The sequence below is a fragment of the Miniopterus schreibersii genome, assembly GCF_964146895.1.
Source record: "Miniopterus schreibersii genome assembly, chromosome: 7".
NCBI lineage: Eukaryota > Metazoa > Chordata > Mammalia > Chiroptera > Miniopteridae > Miniopterus > Miniopterus schreibersii.
The window spans coordinates 44,219,069-44,235,449 of NC_138108.1; the positions used below are offsets into that span (position 1 = coordinate 44,219,069).

General features: G+C 42.3%; 1 protein-coding gene and 1 long non-coding RNA gene across 5 annotated transcripts in view; one reads left to right on the forward strand and one right to left on the reverse strand.

The window, feature by feature from the left end:
• The window catches only part of NOSTRIN (nitric oxide synthase trafficking), a 46,256-nt gene extending 30,589 nt beyond the window's left edge, over window positions 1-15,667 (reverse strand). For both annotated transcript variants that reach the window (XM_081142447.1, XM_081142446.1), the window contains exons 1-3: window positions 15,457-15,667; window positions 9,618-9,703; window positions 992-1,075 (exon numbers count right to left, since the gene is read on the reverse strand). In XM_081142447.1, coding sequence (XP_080998573.1) covers window positions 992-1,075; window positions 9,618-9,703; window positions 15,457-15,483 — 197 coding nt within the window. In that variant the 5' untranslated portion in view covers window positions 15,484-15,667. The remainder of the gene's footprint in view (window positions 1-991; window positions 1,076-9,617; window positions 9,704-15,456) is intronic.
• LOC308559566 lies at window positions 2,279-11,229 on the forward strand. Of its 3 annotated transcripts, XR_013999172.1 has the most exons (5): window positions 2,351-2,506; window positions 2,803-2,882; window positions 8,139-8,243; window positions 8,393-8,461; window positions 9,152-11,229. It is a non-coding gene; the product is annotated as an uncharacterized lncRNA (long non-coding RNA). The 3 variants fall into 3 exon arrangements; XR_013999173.1 differs by lacking the exons at window positions 2,351-2,506; window positions 2,803-2,882 and adding an exon at window positions 2,590-2,751 and having other exon boundaries at window positions 9,152-11,228; XR_013999171.1 differs by lacking the exons at window positions 2,803-2,882; window positions 8,139-8,243 and having other exon boundaries at window positions 2,279-2,751.
• Window positions 15,668-16,381: the final 714 nt, after the last annotated feature.

The window sequence follows — 16,381 nt, forward strand, 5'->3', positions numbered from 1 at the left end:
CTTTAAATAGACCCTGAGAAGTAAGATAAATTTTCCTAATTCACCTACCTGGTAAGTGGTAGAGCTGGAATTTAAACCCGGGCAGTCTAAATAAAGTCTCTACTCAACCACTGTGCTAGTCTCCTTCGTAGTCTACTAAAATACCATCCTAAAAATCAAGTTAAAAGTCAGAGCAATTCAAAGTCAGCATTTGCTGTTACAGATGATGCCTAAGGAGGAATAAGAATATGAGCTCCCCAAACCGTCTTTTTTTATTTTCCTCTCATTCACCATCACAAGAGGCTTTTGCGACAGCATTGCCCGTTTAGCCTGCCATCTGCAAGCAAGAGTTAAGAGTCTTCGTAATAAATATAACCAGTGGACCATTTTTAGAATACCAATATTGAGGAAGGTGTGAACCAACGTTTTTTCAGCATCCAATGTTCTAATCTCTTTCCATACATTTTCTCATTAAATATGCACCCCCCATACACACCTATATACACACACATAGTGGAGAATACACCATTACTTCACCTAACAGTAGAGGAAATGAAGGCACAGAGATGCCAGGTTATTTGTTGAAATAAAGCAGGATTCACACTTTTTTGACTCCAAGACATTCCAACTTAACAACATTGCTTTCCAAGTTAACCGTCACCACCGAGACCTATTACATATATGGGCTTAGGAGTCATAAAGGCATGGGATGAATGCAGCTCTGCAACTCGTAATCTGTGTGATTGGGGAAGTGTTTTAAACCCTCCAAGACTCAAGACTTTGTCTGTAATAGGGACCATAATAAAACTTCTTAGGGGTTTTGAGGATTAAGTGAGAGTATCTATAAAAGCATTTAACACAATGTGTCGCACATAGTAAGTGCCCAAGACCCGGAAGCCATGCTTGACATGATGTACCTGCCACCTTTATAACAGGAAGCTGGAACTGAACAAATGACACTGTTTATTATATTTAAAAAGTATTTTACCTTACCTCTTTTTCATATACTTACTTTTTCTTTGTGTTCTGTAATGCTTTGTTCAGCTTAATTGCCTGTTTCTGAAGTCCTTTGGCATAGTTAAACTCCAAGTTTGCCCTGTTAGCAAAGGGGTAGTTAGGATGCGCTGTCCAAAAATCAAGCAACACCTCTACACCCGCCCCCCCCCCACATACATACGAAGGAAGTAATTCATCCTACATTAGGGGTTTTATGATAATGAAAATATGGCAGTAACCCAAGTTTAGGAGGGACTCAAAGACTGGAACGATTGCTGTTGACCTGCATGATCTGACCCTTGGTTCCCTCTCTGATTTCCTCTCCTACAAGTTTTCCCCTTGCTCTCTGTGCTCTGCTAGTGACCAAATGTCATTCTGCCTCTGGGCCTTTGCATTTGCTATGGCCTTTGCTGGCTACTCCTTTTGCTGTATAATCATATGGCATTCTCCTTCAAGTGAACACCAACAGGACTTGTTCAAACATTACTACCTCAGAGCCTACCCCTATCTAAAAGAGCATCCTTGTTACTATCCCCTTACAGCTTTTATTTATTTCCTAGAACTCATCACTATCTTAATCACATATTTTTTCAGTGTACTTCTATGACCACTCCTAGAATGTAAGCTCCATGAGGGTCTAGAATTTGTTTTGTTCATTGTTATATATCTAGGCCTAGAACAATGCTTGGCACATAATAGGTGGTTGGTTTGTGTGTAAATGAATGAATGATGAACTTTCCATCAGGTCTTGGTTAGAATTTTTAATTAGTTTCTGCTCCAAGTCTGTTCTCACCTCACCTCTCTCAAAAACTTAAAATTGCCGAGCTATTTAGATGTATTAGTACAAGTTTGAGCTGTGCTCAGCCCTGATAACAGAGTACACAGTTTTTTAGCACTTAGAATAACTAGACATATAAACCCTTTCCTAGCCTAGTGCTAACCAGAGGCCTTTTTAGGATGTTCCTTTCCAGCATTCTTTCTTGGAAGCAGCACGTAGAGCATTAAATATGAGGAAGCATCTCACAGCTGAGCACCAAACAAATTCCTAATGAATATTAATTTTTAAAATATGATTATTATTATGTACCCCAAAGGATCTCTAAACATCCAGAACACCCCAGATAAACAGAGCAGGGGTGTGTGGGGAAAAGAACCACAGTTTGCACATCCATCAGCTCCAGCACAATTTCGAGAGCCTTCTAACAGGGAAGGTTAATGCTGTCAGGCACAGCCTCCTCCTCGGGATTCAGTTTCACTTTTAGAATGTTCTTGCAGTCCGTACAACGTGTCCTAGAGGCTAAGCAGACATAAAAAGAACAATACCCAGAAGGAAGTGCTTTTTTCCTTTAAATCACTAACTTAATCAGATCCGCCTGGGGGGAAATGTTGGGCTTTGGTGGCAGAAAAGGGAGAGGGTCCTGCTCACTTTGAAGCTCTTGCTCTTCTGCTTTGAGCCTGGCCACATTTACCCCTGAGCTTCAACACTTATTGGGCACTTACAACATGCCAGGCACCATTCTAAGTGTTTCAGGTGTGTTGTATCATTTAATCCTTGATAACTCCCATGAGGTACGCACTCTTACTCTATCCATTTCCTGGAGAGGAACAGCAAGGCACAGTTTAGTCAGTAACTTGCCAGAGGTCACTCATGAAGAAGTGACAGAGCTGGGATTCAAACCTGGGCAGGCAGGATTCAAACCTGCCTCCTTGGCCGCTCCAGTCCCCTCTGAAACTGGGGAAGAGGCTGGAGATGGAGAATGGCGGGGCAAGTCAAAGGTAAGTACTTTTAAAGATTGATGCCGCCTCTCACTTTGCCTTTAATTGCAGAGTTTCTGAATCGCCTCGTGGCTCAGTGCAGACAATGAGTTTCGGGGGCTTCTCCCAACAACACTGGAGCTGCTGTTAAGGTGTGTTCCCAAATGGGGAGGAGGAGGTGTTAAGGGCCCGGAAAATGGAGAGGGAGGGATCTATGACATCAACTGTCACCAACTTAGCCTTCTGGGTGGGACTGAGTTGGACGGCTTCTCTGAATGTCACTATTTATTGCATCCTCTGTCCACCTTCGATGTAGTAAAGGGTTTTATGATTAGCATTCAAACTGATCAAGCAAAGCAGGCTGTAATAATCTCCTCTTGCATTTTAAATCCTCATGACCATTTCACAATCCTCAGCAGATTACCCCGCCCGTCAGAGGAATGGAAAGGAACTGGGGTGGGGAGGGCGGGGGTGGGCACAGGGGGAATGGGGCGCTGTGGCTGGGCCCCTTTCTGGAGAGTTCTCCTATAGACGAACGGTTCCCAGACCTCTGGCCCTGAATGGTCTTTATCTTAACAGACGTTAATGGCTAAATTTTTCCCTGGAGAAATTGGTTCTAAGAAGTTATGTTCCGACTGGCAGGCATAGAGAGAGCTGTCATTTTTACAAGTCGGAATGTTTGTAAATTGAACAAACACTGCCATGCGGCTCGTCTGTGTTTATGGTCTAATAAAACAGTATGTCTATATATCTTTTCAGAATTCTTGCTAAACAGAAATGAACTGACTGCTGTGTTTTCCCAAGGCAGAGGTGGCAATGCGCAGCCTCCTCCACTGCCTCCCCCCCCCCAACCTCTCGGTCCTTTGAAGGGAGCTGCTTTATCGTGGTTTCCAGCCTAAGAGTTATCACATGCAAAGGGAGTCAAGAGAGGCAGAGCTAATTTCAAATTGAGACCTAGAATCTTCATTCCCTCATTAAAATAATCAGAAACATGCTTGTAAGAACATTGTGCTTAATGTTCTGGCCCTATAACTACCTAATAGGAGTTGAGATTCCCTCTCCAAGCGGTTGTCTTGGTGCATGTGAAATTGATGAGGTATATATCTTCTGATGGGCAATTCAATAGCAGAATATCCCAGTGAGTTTTAAGGATCCTGGTCCAGAGAAATGGCATGCACTGACTTTTAATCCATTTATGTTCTGATTTCCTCTTAGCAAGTGGAGGCAGGTTAATAAATTTTCATTAGTAATAATGAAGACCAACCAATAAGTCAAAGACCCACATTTGTCTTAGAATTTAAAATAAATTATACTTTTGAAAGAAAGGAGAGATGGAAAATACGTGGTATCAGATTCAATATTTTAGGTAGACTGCAAATTAAACTGTAAGAATATAAGTGACCGTGTAATCAATTTTAGAGTTTCCTGCTCTAATAAAATTAAGATTTTAAAAAGTGGTAAAAAACAATAAACTATAGCTGGTCCCTGTGTCTACAAGGAATTAATTAAAAGAGATACGCACCACTATATGTCACTGCAGTGTTATTTACAATAGCCAGGATATGGAAGCAACCCAAGTGCCCATCAGTAGATGAGTAGATAAAAAAGTTGTGGTACATATAGATAGTGGAATATTATTTGGCCATAAAAAAAGAATGAAATCTTACCATTTACAACAGCATAGATAGACCTAGAGGGTATTATACTAAATGATATTAGTCAGAGAGAGAAAGACAAATATCATATCATTTCACTTATATGTGGAATCTAAAGAGCAAAGTAAATGAACAAACAAAACAGAGATTCATAGATACAGAGAAGAGACTGATGATTGCCAGAGGGGAGGGTTGGGGACTGGGTGAAAAAAGTAAAGGGATTAAAAACTGCAGATTGGTAATTATAAAGTAGTCATGAGATGTAAAGTACAGCATAGGGAATATAGTCAATAGTACTGTAATAACTACATGTGGTGCCAGGTGGGTACTTGAAATGTGGTGGTGGGGAGGAATCACTTTGCAAAGCATACGATTGTTTAACCACTCTGCTGTACACCTGGAACTAATGTAAAATAATACTGAATGTTAACTGTAATTAAAAAATAAAATTAAAAAAATAAATGAATAAAATGGAACTAAGGCTCTCTCAAGCTTGAAAACAGCAGGTGACAGAACCCTCCCTTTAGTATGAATTAAGAAGGAATTTTAGTAATACGAAAATCTTTGTTTGCAATATCACCCCCATCTCTGGCCTCCTAATTTCCACTAGCAACCGCTTCTGGTTGGGGGCCTGGTATGCTGACGTTTTCCCCCCAAGCTTTATCAGTTTGTTTTTGAAAGAGCAGTATAAGCTCATCTTATAAACAGGCTATGTTTAAAAGCTAGTTGCTAGCAACTTGAGAGACATTTTTACATGGAAGCTCTGTTATATGAGCATCTGGGTTCTCTGGCTGGCCCATAACACCCACTTCGTCATTACTGATGGTCTCAGTTCTGGTTCCAGAGAACAATATAAAAGAAGACGAAATAGGAGGGTGAGACAAGGAGGACACCCTTCTTGGGGGTCCAGTCTGAGACTCCCACTGAGTCACTGTTCACTTCTAGCTCAGGGAATGGACCTCTGTGGTAGCTCTAAAACTTCAGATCCTCTGTGTCTGCTAATTCCCGAGCTGAGTGAGTTTATAAAAGGAGTTGGGGGAAGTTTCAGGTAAAATGGACAAAAAGGGTAGTTTTCAAAACTTCTTAGCTAGAAAACAAAATTTTATACAGAACCCACCATATTGTATAAATACTATGTTCTAATTAAGTGGGACCAAGGGCTCCCCACAGACAGGTGTGCTACCAAGTTTAAAAGCCGCTGGGCTTGCCCGGCCGGGCGTGGCTCAGCGGTTAAGCGTCGACCTAGGATCCAGGCGATCAGGGTTCGATTCCCGGTCAGGGCACATGCCCGGGTTGCGGGCTGCAGCCGATCAATGACTCTCTCATCACTGATGTTTCTATCTCTCTCTCCCTCTCCTTTCCTCTCTCTGAAATCAATAAAGATATATTTTAAAAAAATAAAAATAAAATAAAATAAAAGCCACTGGGCTTGATAACTGCTGATGTCCCTACCCACAGAGGACCTTAAAAGGACCCCCTGAGAGTGATGGGACTCCCACAGCACTGCCCCATACTGCCTCTCTACTTGGAAGATGCCCTTATAGGGAGCCTGGGTTGGGCTTAGTAGAAATCAAAATGTATCATCTCATCCATATCCCCATCTGTAAATTAGGAATAAATGAGAGTACATTTGTACTGCACTGGATTGTGAGAATTAAAGTAAAAAAAGACTAACTATAAGACACATCTAATACAGTGGCTGATCTATAGATAGTGCTGGATAAATGGTCTTTTCTGTGGTTTTATGATTCTTTTTCAGCTTCTGTTCAAAATAATATTCTATATACTATGTAAGTAAATTTCTCTGACACTCATTTATTGCTCTTCAGAAATAAGCTAACTTGAGCATCTTAAAAGCTATGAGTGCCTGAAGGTACAGTCACTCATACATTAATTCATTCAATGAACATCTCTATTGAGCACCTGCCTGCTCTGTGCCAGACAGAGAACAACAGTGTAGGGCAGGAGAGCCGTGTCAGAGGTAAGCACCAGCTCCCCACGTCTCTGAGGAGCACTTTTTTGAGACTGGGGACTGGAGTCAATGTAGGCCCGCTAGAAGGGGATGGCGTTTACTGGAGCCTGGCACTGAAGGTGAAGACGTGACCACAAGGCAGAGGACATAACCTGCACGGATGCAGGGACCCATGATGAGGGGTAGGAGTGTGTGGGAGGGGTGGCAGGCACTCATTAGGGGTGACTGCAAGTGATTCAGTAAGTTGGAGAGGAACATGCATCATGGGGAGATGGAGAGAGAGAGACAAGCTTGACATGAAGCAAAGACCCAGATCTCTTTTATAGAATACTATGGAAGCTCAGTTTTATACTGAAGGTGATGGGAGTCTTTGAAGAGTCTTAAACAGGGTCATGGCCATAGAGTGGAAGATGAATTAGAGACAGAGATAGGGCCCCTGCTTGAGGCAACTTTGCTTGGATTAGAGACAGAAGGTTCTGTGAAGGGACACAGCCCTGAGCCAGGGTGCAAGACTCGGGGATTGAGAGTGGTTTTAATTCCTGCCTTCACTCAGCCCCTCTTCCAGGTGCCTTTGTGCAGTGCCCCGGGACAGAAGAAGGGATTAAGAGATTTTTGCCAGAATAATGGCAGAGGCAATGAAATGAAAAGAAAGCTATAAGGTATAAGAGGTGTTTAGAAGAAAGCAATATGATGACTTGGTCATAAATTGAGATAAAAGAAGGGGTCATGGGTGGCTCCCAGGTATTGGGCTTGATTGGGTGGGCAGTGGTCTTGGTCTCCATGGTAAAGAAAAATAAAAAATCCATGAGTACCAGCTTCAGGGGAAAGCCTAAGAGACTGTTTTGGATAGGCTGACTTTGTGATTTCATGGGACACACAGGTGGGAATGTCCAATAGACTGTGGATATGTGGTTTGAAGTACAGATAAGATATATTGTCTAGTAATACACCTGCAAGAGTCATCAGTATGCAGAAAAGAGCTGAAGCTGTGGGAATTAAGATCACCCAGGCTGTGGCTAGAGTAGAAAAGGGGAGGCCTTACCAAAGATTTTATTTTAGTCATTTATTCCTTTGTTGACAGCATCTGCAACGGATCATGGCTGAAACAACAACCAACTGCACTTTTGTCTTTGTTTTCCTTTTTCCCCCCTTCCTCCTGTCTGTTTGTCTGTCCACACCAGTGGTACCTGCCATTTGAAAACCTGATCTTAAGCTTGCTTGCAAAGGAACAATTGATTTTCCCATCAAAGCCTGTTTTAACATTAGCTGTGAAAGTGCAGGGAACCAGACACTCATAAGTGGTTTCTGGGAATGTGTCTTTGTCTTTTAAAATTGGATCTGTAATTGTGTTAACGTGAAACCCGATGACTTTGTCATGAGGCATCTTAGTCTCTGGATAAATCTGAGTTGCAACTGTAAAAAAGGAAACTGTAGCAACTAATTGGATAAAAGAAGCTAAGCATGACCATGAATTGCAGAATTTCCCGGAAAAAATGGTGTTTCAATAACAACTGTAATTTTCTAGCACCACCAATTAGAACAAATGCAAGAAGGCAGCTGAGCTTGGAAAGAAAACATTCTCTGCACTCGCAGCTTGCTTGTGACGCTGTCTCCTATAGCCAGCGCTGATACAGAGCTGTTCTGCAGAGCCATGTTCCAAGGACAGTAAAGACCTTGTTCTAACACTGTGGCTGTAATATAAGAAAGTAAACCCTTAACCATCTTTCATTTATTTATTCATTCAAGGTACAAGTCTTTACTGAATCTATTTCACTTGGCAGGTACCTTAATTCCAGGAGGCCCTTTATCTTTCATGAAGCTAGCTACCGGATGTGCCTTTATGATTTTCTATGTCATAACCCTCAGCAGTTGCAATAGAGATACGGGTAAGAAAGAACGTTCTGACTCCAGAACGTGGAGATGCAGAGCGATCTGGGCAAGACAGTTTTGGAGTAGTGATTCCCCCAAATGTATTCAGTTTATTGTTGAGTCTATTTGCCAGGCATGATTTGTCACTTGCCTTCTGTCTTTGCAGCTCTCTACCGGGCACGAATTTTGAACACAGGAACAGCAAAAAATCAAGGACCAGATGACTGCAGCCCAGGTCAGGTGCATAGCTAATAACGGGTACAGATTCTACCTCATCTGCAGGAGGGAGGCGCTCTCTAACCCAGGCAATGGGTTGAACTTGTGCAATAGTTAACTGGTCTTATTTTAAATAATCTCCTTTGAGACTGATAAAAATACTTTCTTAAAGAAGAAATGCTCTCCCAGATTGGCCCTCCTATTCCTCTCTTAGAATCAAAGCTACTTGGCTATTAAGACAGAAGTAACATCTTGCTTTAAATTTGTCTTTTCGACTTCATTTGACAAACCTGATTCTTTGTGACAGCCTCTTGGAGCTCCCCTGCACCTTCCCTTAGTCCTGACAAAGTGACTGTTTTCCTTTGTTCTGGACCTACTAGTGCAGGAAGCAATCAGCCCACGTGTCTGTTCTCACCGCCCGCAGGCAATCACTGAAACATGGAATGGGTTACCTCAAAAAGGATAAGTAATCTAGTGTGAGGGTCTATTTAGAGTGGTTTATTACAGAGCTTTCTAGAGGCAGGAAAACGGCCTATGTCTTTATGGCCCAATTCAGTCCCCAGGTTCTCAAATTTTAAGCAGAAATCTTTGTAACTTCTTGGCTGAGTTCACTGTGCTCATTTCAGCATAGTGAACAGCCCTATCCATGATCACATCTAGTATTAAAGACTAAGATACTGAAAATGGCGACTTTTATTTCATCCATTAGGTGGACGGATGATTAGAATGACTTTTCTAATCATTCACTGGGCATTTATTGAAGAAGTCGGCCAACCAGGCTGCAAGAGCTCAGCATGCAAAGGCGAGTAAGACACTGCCCGCCCTCGCCGGGGAGGCAGATCCGTCACCTGCTAATTGCTGTCACCGTGAGCACAACAGTGGCACCTGCGGCGGGAGGAACGCGGGCCTCGGCAGGGGGTGACAGACAGTCTGCAGGATCCGAGGAGATTTGACTGGACTTTCCCAAGCAGAATTACTTCCTGCTGTTTCTGATTTTTATGGTAGCCGAGTGATAAATGTGCAATAGAGTAGGATAGCTCTTCAAGCCAATCTCTCAAGCACCAAAATATAACCCTGCGTTTGGAAAGGACAGCTTGTAATCGCTCCTCCAGGCCCAGCACTCGCCGCAGCTACAGAGGAGGAACTGCAGCTTATTGCAAACGCACGTTTCATACCTTTGCTGAAGAATGGATGTGACCTGCTTGCAGAAATTCTCTCCATTTTGAGAAAACTCCTTGAGGTTCTTATACACTTGATTATACTGAAAAAGAAAAGATGCACAGAAGGATTACGGGCGCTTCCAAAGACAGAATTCCTGTAAACTCCGAGCGCTGCTGTAATGATACATTATCGAGCAGCTGTGGGATGCACACCTTTCTGTTGTTGTTGTTGTTAATCCTAACGCAAGGATATTTTTTCCATTGATTTTTAGAGAGAGTGGAAGGGAGGGAGAGAAGGGGGGGTAGAGAAAGAGAGAGACATCTATGTGAGAGAGACACATCGATTGGTTGCCTCCCACACTCATCCCAGCTGGAGACTCAAGAATTCTAACTGAAAGTTTTCCTCATTTGATTTAGAATGCCACAATGTCATTCTGAAAATTATATTTGTAAAGGTAGACCTTGATGACAATAGATTTTAAGTGCCCGAATGGAGAGGGTAAATGTCAGCTGATTCTGTTTCAAATACACCCTCTCAGTTTCCATCTGGGAGATGTGACAGCTGGTTGCATTTTTCAAAATGAGATTTTACACAAGCATCTGAAATATGAGTTTTTTTAAAAAAGTTATAGCAGTTGATTCACATATTTTAAAACTCTTCAGAGTAAGCAAAGCATACCTGTGCTGAGGTCCAGGTGTAGCCTTTCTCATAAACAAATGATTCTTTTCTCAGGGTCCTGAGAGTAAAATCACTATTTGGCAACCAAGCTTCCTCATTGTTATTTCCGTAAAAATAACTTGTCATCTATGAATGATTTGATACTAAAAGGCTTCCTTCCTTCCCTTACATGTACAATGGAAAACTTTTATTGAGCATTTTAAAATTGTTTAGTTTTTTTTTTACTCCTCTGTTAACATTTTCACTAAGTTCCCCTAAGCCTTTCATTTTCTTCCCATAACGCCAAATAACATCCCACAAAACACGCCTAGGTATCATGAGAAGAAAATAGATAAATGTTTAGCAGGGCACGTGTCTCAGCCTCTGTAGCCCTTAGGTGTACACATGTGACTAATTACTTCTCGAGGCCTGGGCAAAAGTTTTGTGTTTCAGTGAAGGTTCCTCCCTTTCTTTCCTGACACTTGGACTTAGAAATGATGGCTGATGCCAGAGGATGGTCTTGAAGATGGATGCCATGTGCTAAGATTGTAGAGCAGTAAGAGAAAAGAGCCCAGGTCCCTGATGGCCCTGGAAGCCACCACACAAGCTCTCAACTCTCTACTTTTGGACTTATTTTATGGATGAGAGAATGTTTTATTTTTTAAGCCACTCATTTCAGGTTCTTAAAATATGCAGCTGAACATATTTCTAACTCATACACAGTCTTTTAACTTTTTATTTTAAATTATGAAACATTTTTATATTTCATAAAGTAATGATACAGATAATAATAGTGATATGCTTTTGTATTCACCGCCTAAGTTATAGAGATATTAATAGTTTGCTTCTGTTCTCTCTTTATACAACTATGTTTTCCTTTTCATAATGTATTTGGCTATACTTGGGCAATATTCATTCATATGAACATATCTAATTACAATAAAAAAAAAAAATCTCTGTTGGGATCCTAATTGCAATTGTATTGCATATATATATCATTTGGGGAAAATTGACTTTTTAATGGCATCTAGACTTTCCATCCAAGGACACAGGAAGTCTTTTCATTTATTCAAATCTTACTTTATGTTCAATAACATTTTATGATTTTTGTAGGTCCTGTGGTTTTCTTATTTCATTTATTCAGAAATGTCACACAGTAGAAAGCTGTATATTTTTAACGTGATGTCCTATCTGATTCCTTCTCCAGCAACAAAAACGCCAGGGGCTGGGGGCAAGTGCAAGAGAGGAGGCTGGGATGCAGCTTGCAGAGTGAGGCTTCCTGCTGGGCTGGGGCTGGGGCTGGGAGAAGACAAAGCAGAGATGGAGTGGAGGGTTTGGGGGTGCTCAGAATGGGAGCAAGGAATAGAACCCCCATCAGGAGAGCTGGGAAGGAAGGAAGGAAGGAAGGAAGGAAGGAAGGAAGGAAGGAAGGAAGGAAGGAAGGAAGGAAGGAAGGAAGGAAGGAAGGAAGGAAGGAAGGGACTGAGATGAGCGGTCACTATCACCTGAGGGCAGGATGCATTCCACAGCTCTGGGGTGAGAACAGGTGACCTCAGGCACCATGTGGGAGGATGGGGGTCTGTAGGGGAAACCTTGCCCCTAACCAAAGTTGTGAACAGAACCAGCTGAGAATATTTCTACATGCTTGACTGCCCGAAGTGGGGTGCCTGTGGCAAAAGGGAGAGTTCCTGTCTTTCCCAAAGATACTCAAATTCAACTTTTTAAGAAACTATTATTTTACTGATTTACTTTAGAGAGAAAGGAAGGGAGAGGGAGAGAGAAACATCGATGTGAGAGCTGAACATCAGTCAGCTGCCTGCTGCACGCCCCCTACCAGGATCCAGCCTGTAGCGACCCACAACCGGGCATGTGCCCTGACGGGGAATTGAACCAGGAGCCTTTCGGTGTACGGGGGGGATGCCAACCAACTGAGCCACAAAGGAAGAGGCTCCTCAAATGAAGAGCATCTTATGGCTTCAATTGACTCTGAAGCTGCCAGTTTTCGATTTTGGAAGATGATTTCCTATTACTTAATAGACTAGTACTTCCTAAATTTTTCACATCACGGCACACCTAGAAAATGATATTTGTACCAGGCAGTGTAATAAAGGGACAAAGTTCTTCCAGGCAGAGACAACAGGCCCATGAGCTCTGCCATGCCCTGCCAATTCAAGGCTGAGGGACCTGTGTCCCAGATACACCCGTAACCCCTTCCCCAGTCCCCAGTGCGCCCAGGCATATACAGGCCTGGAAGCTCTTCAACGCGTTATGCTGTTAATTTAGTGATCAGATAAGAACAGGATGCTCTGCTTGCAATAGCAATGGAGAGAATCTTTATCTTTGACCCTATATATACTGTACTGGACAATTCCCAACAAACCCTGATCACACTGAGATAAAGGTGACATCAATAAATAAAGGAGTTCTAAAAATACTTCCATTATTTTAGCATAATCCCTTATTTAGAAACAACTATCTACTCAGAGTAAGACAAAGGCGGTGAAAAGCAGACTTACATAAATATCAAAGCAGAGCCCAGAGACCATCTTGTCCGGGGTGTGTGTGTGTGTGTGTGTGTGTGTGTGTGTGTGTAATCAGAAAATATTGGAACATGTCTGCTTTGAGGGGATGAAATCTCTTGACCTTGGCTCTGGCTCTCCCTCTCCTATTCTCCTCCCTTCCCATCCTACTCACATCTACCCTGGTGACTAATAATTTGATCATAGACACTGACCCAGCTCTTTGAGGTTGAATGGCCTAGCTCTTGGCCTATGTTACCCATTGGAGCATGACCTAAAATAAAATATTAAAATTTTTTTTGTTTCATGGGTCCCTTTGGCATTCTGGTGAAGCCTATTTCCCTCGGAATAATATTTTCAAATGTATAAAATAAAATAATAGGATTACAAAAAAACCTAATATATTTGATATATATTTATGAAAACATTTTAAAATCATAATATTATGTGTGTTTTATGATTAAGAATTACCCAATCTTCTAAACTACATTGAGTGTGAACAATATTTCTAGATATATGCTAACAACTTTAATATTATATAAAATACATGTGATTTTTCTTGGTCACAAAATCACAGACACTTCAGTGGTGGTACTGGGTTATTGCTTATATTAAAAATTGAAGGAAATTCTAAATTTCAGGTATAAACTAGTGCAAACAAAAAGATGCTTTTCTCATTGAAACTCACGCAACCCACTGATTTCCGTACATGGACACACTGGCGTAGGCTAGGTTAAGAACTGCAGCTACGCTAAGGCTTTATGAATTGATTGTGTTCTACGCAACCCTAGGCGCTCATGGAATGGGACCTTTTCCAGGTGGTTAAAGCTTCGTTTTCTTTTTTAATAAAACTGCCCGAGTGTTTCATAAAGCATTCATTTGCTTTATTTAACAAGGCACATTAATGCTAATAAAACCCATCCGCACGTTTCACTTTGTTCCCAGGCTGCAGCCTCATCTTGCCAGTGTTGTTCCCCACGCACAAGCTAGGACTGCACCAGGAAATCGAGTCGAACGCTTGAAGAAGCAGAAACAACTGCAAGTAAGTAAAGAGCCCATGACGAGAGGATTTAGAAACCCTGGCTGAGGGGATATCCACTTCCTCTGGATTCCCAGACTACTTTGGTGGCACTGGGCCCATAGAGATAACCTTCAAGGTTGTGGACAAGGTAGGAGTCCTTGGGGCAGTGTGGCTCGGCATGAGGAAAAGGGCCCTTCAGCATGCCAGGGAGAGAACATTACACTGACAGAGATGTGCTCATGGGTTGTCTTGGGGCTGCTCCAAAGAAAACATTTCTCCTAGTTCCTGAGGATGTTAGGCACTCAGTTCTTTTTTTTAATTTTTTATTTTTTTTAACTTGGGCCTAATTGTCCCTCTCTTCTATCTCACTCTTCCCTTGGCCTTGACTTTCGTGACTATTGGTGCCAGGTTTTGACATATCCAGCCCCTGTCCCACTTAACTACCCCTTTGCAAAACCATGATCAAAGTATCAATGGTGAGAAAGGAGTAAACACTTTACAAGGGAGCAAATGCAGGGAGTAAAAAATAAACAAACAGCAAATAAACCATAAAAGACTTTAAAAAGTTACCTGTGCAGAAGATTGGAGTAAATTAAAGGGGGGGGGGGTTCTTTGTTCAAATCTATTGACAACCATATTGCTGGATTTTTTTTTTTTTTACATTAGACATTACTTTTTCATTGGAAAAGTAAAAGTAGGCGGAGGCTGAGACTCCATTGCCATTATTAATATTACTAGCCATTATGACTTCATCAGCATTCAGCTCATCTGATTCATGAACTCATTTAGCAGGTACAGGTCCATCTTCTCTAAGCCTGAGCTTCCCTCACCCACGGGACTATTTCTGTGGCTCTATTGCAGCCCCCATTTATCTGCTTTTCCACAGTTTTGGTTTTCTTTTTGAATAAAATACTTGCAAGACCCGTTGCTTCTGTTGTTACCAATTTTTGCTTCTTGGCACCGTTTATTGGGATAACACCCTGACAATCCGTGATTACTTTGTTTCCTAAGTAAATTAGCCTCTTCTTTGTTTTCGCTGCTCCTCATTTCCTAAATTACATCCCTGCTATTGCTGCTAACGACCTCACAAGTCTTTGAATTTTTGATCCATCTCCTGTTTTTGGTAACCCTCCCAGGACTGAAACAAGCATATTGGTAAACCTGTCTGAGAACCACCACAGGCTGGACCCCCTTGCAAAGAATTCCTTCCTCCTGAGGGGCGTGGCAATTCTTGACTCTCTCAATGATATGGGAAAATACTCAAAAACCTTCCACCCTAAATTCCTTCTCAGAACTGGCTGCCAACATTCTGCGTGTTTGTGTATCACTCAACGCATAATGTTGACACCACTGGCCTGTATCTTAAGAGCGTTTTCTACACAGCCACCATCTGCATGCAAATAGGATGCTCTACCCGCTCAAAGTTTCTCTAAGAATATGAGAATAGAAGATGACCACACCTGCCCAGTCATTTGCTAAAAAGGGCAATGAAATTGAACCAAAGAACAACCACAGATTTTTGTCCCACAGCCAATGTCGAAACATGTTTAGCTCCTGAGCATCTCAAACTTTTAAAGTTAAAATAGTTTAGTCTATAAGTCTACCCCTCACCCGCCTTCTCACATACAAAGACCCAAACTACACCAAGTTACTCACCGAGCAGTCTGTGAGTGGGTCCCTCATGCTGAAATGTGTTTTGCTTCTGTCTTTTTAAACTGCGCTCCAGCCTTCAGCTTCCCACACTCGGGACGCATTGCCCTCTGAAGGCTGGGCGTGTCCTAGACTTCCTGCAGTCAAAGAGCCCAGAATCCTGTCAAGCACCCTGAGGAGGAAGCCCCACCCTGGACTTTCATCTCCTTTATTTACTGAAATAGCAAAGAACTGCTCTGGGTCAAGACAGCTGGTGTGAGATGGTGAGAAAGACTTCTGTAAATATTTAGAGGGCAGGCAGAATACTGAGCCCTCAACTGTGTGGCCTTGAGAGAAAGCCCAGAAGCTATAAAGTGTCTCTATAATTCGGACGCCCTCAGGGCTGATGAACGTTCTCTCAGCTTGCTGTACTAGTCACGTTTTTTTATTTTCTGTATCGTATGATGCTTGGACATGTTGAGGCCTTTTGGACTTGGAGAGAGAGAGCCTCGCTGGGTCTTCCTCTGCTGACCTTCCATACCTGCTCCACAGTCCTTGCTCTGCTCGTGACTGTCTAACTGCCTACCACAGAGAGGAAGGGTCCTTAGGGACCACCATTCACACACTTAATAATGTTTTCCCCTTAGCTTCTCCGAAGGAAATTTATCACTGGAAGTCACGATATTAAGCAGTAGCTATTAAAGGGCTAGAATTGGACAAGCCTACCTGGCATACAGGAAGATGTGTGGAGTCAAATTATAAACTGAGGTTAAAAACACATCACTCAGATTCCCGTGCCCTCAGAGGCTGTCGATAAACTGGGCTGGGGCTTTGGTTCTAGGGCCAGGGGCATCTCAGCGTCTTCCCCCTGGTTCTTACTGCATTTGGTCTCAGTTCAAAATGGAGAGATTGGCCTCCCTTGCCAGTTTCCACAAGAAATGTCATCACACCA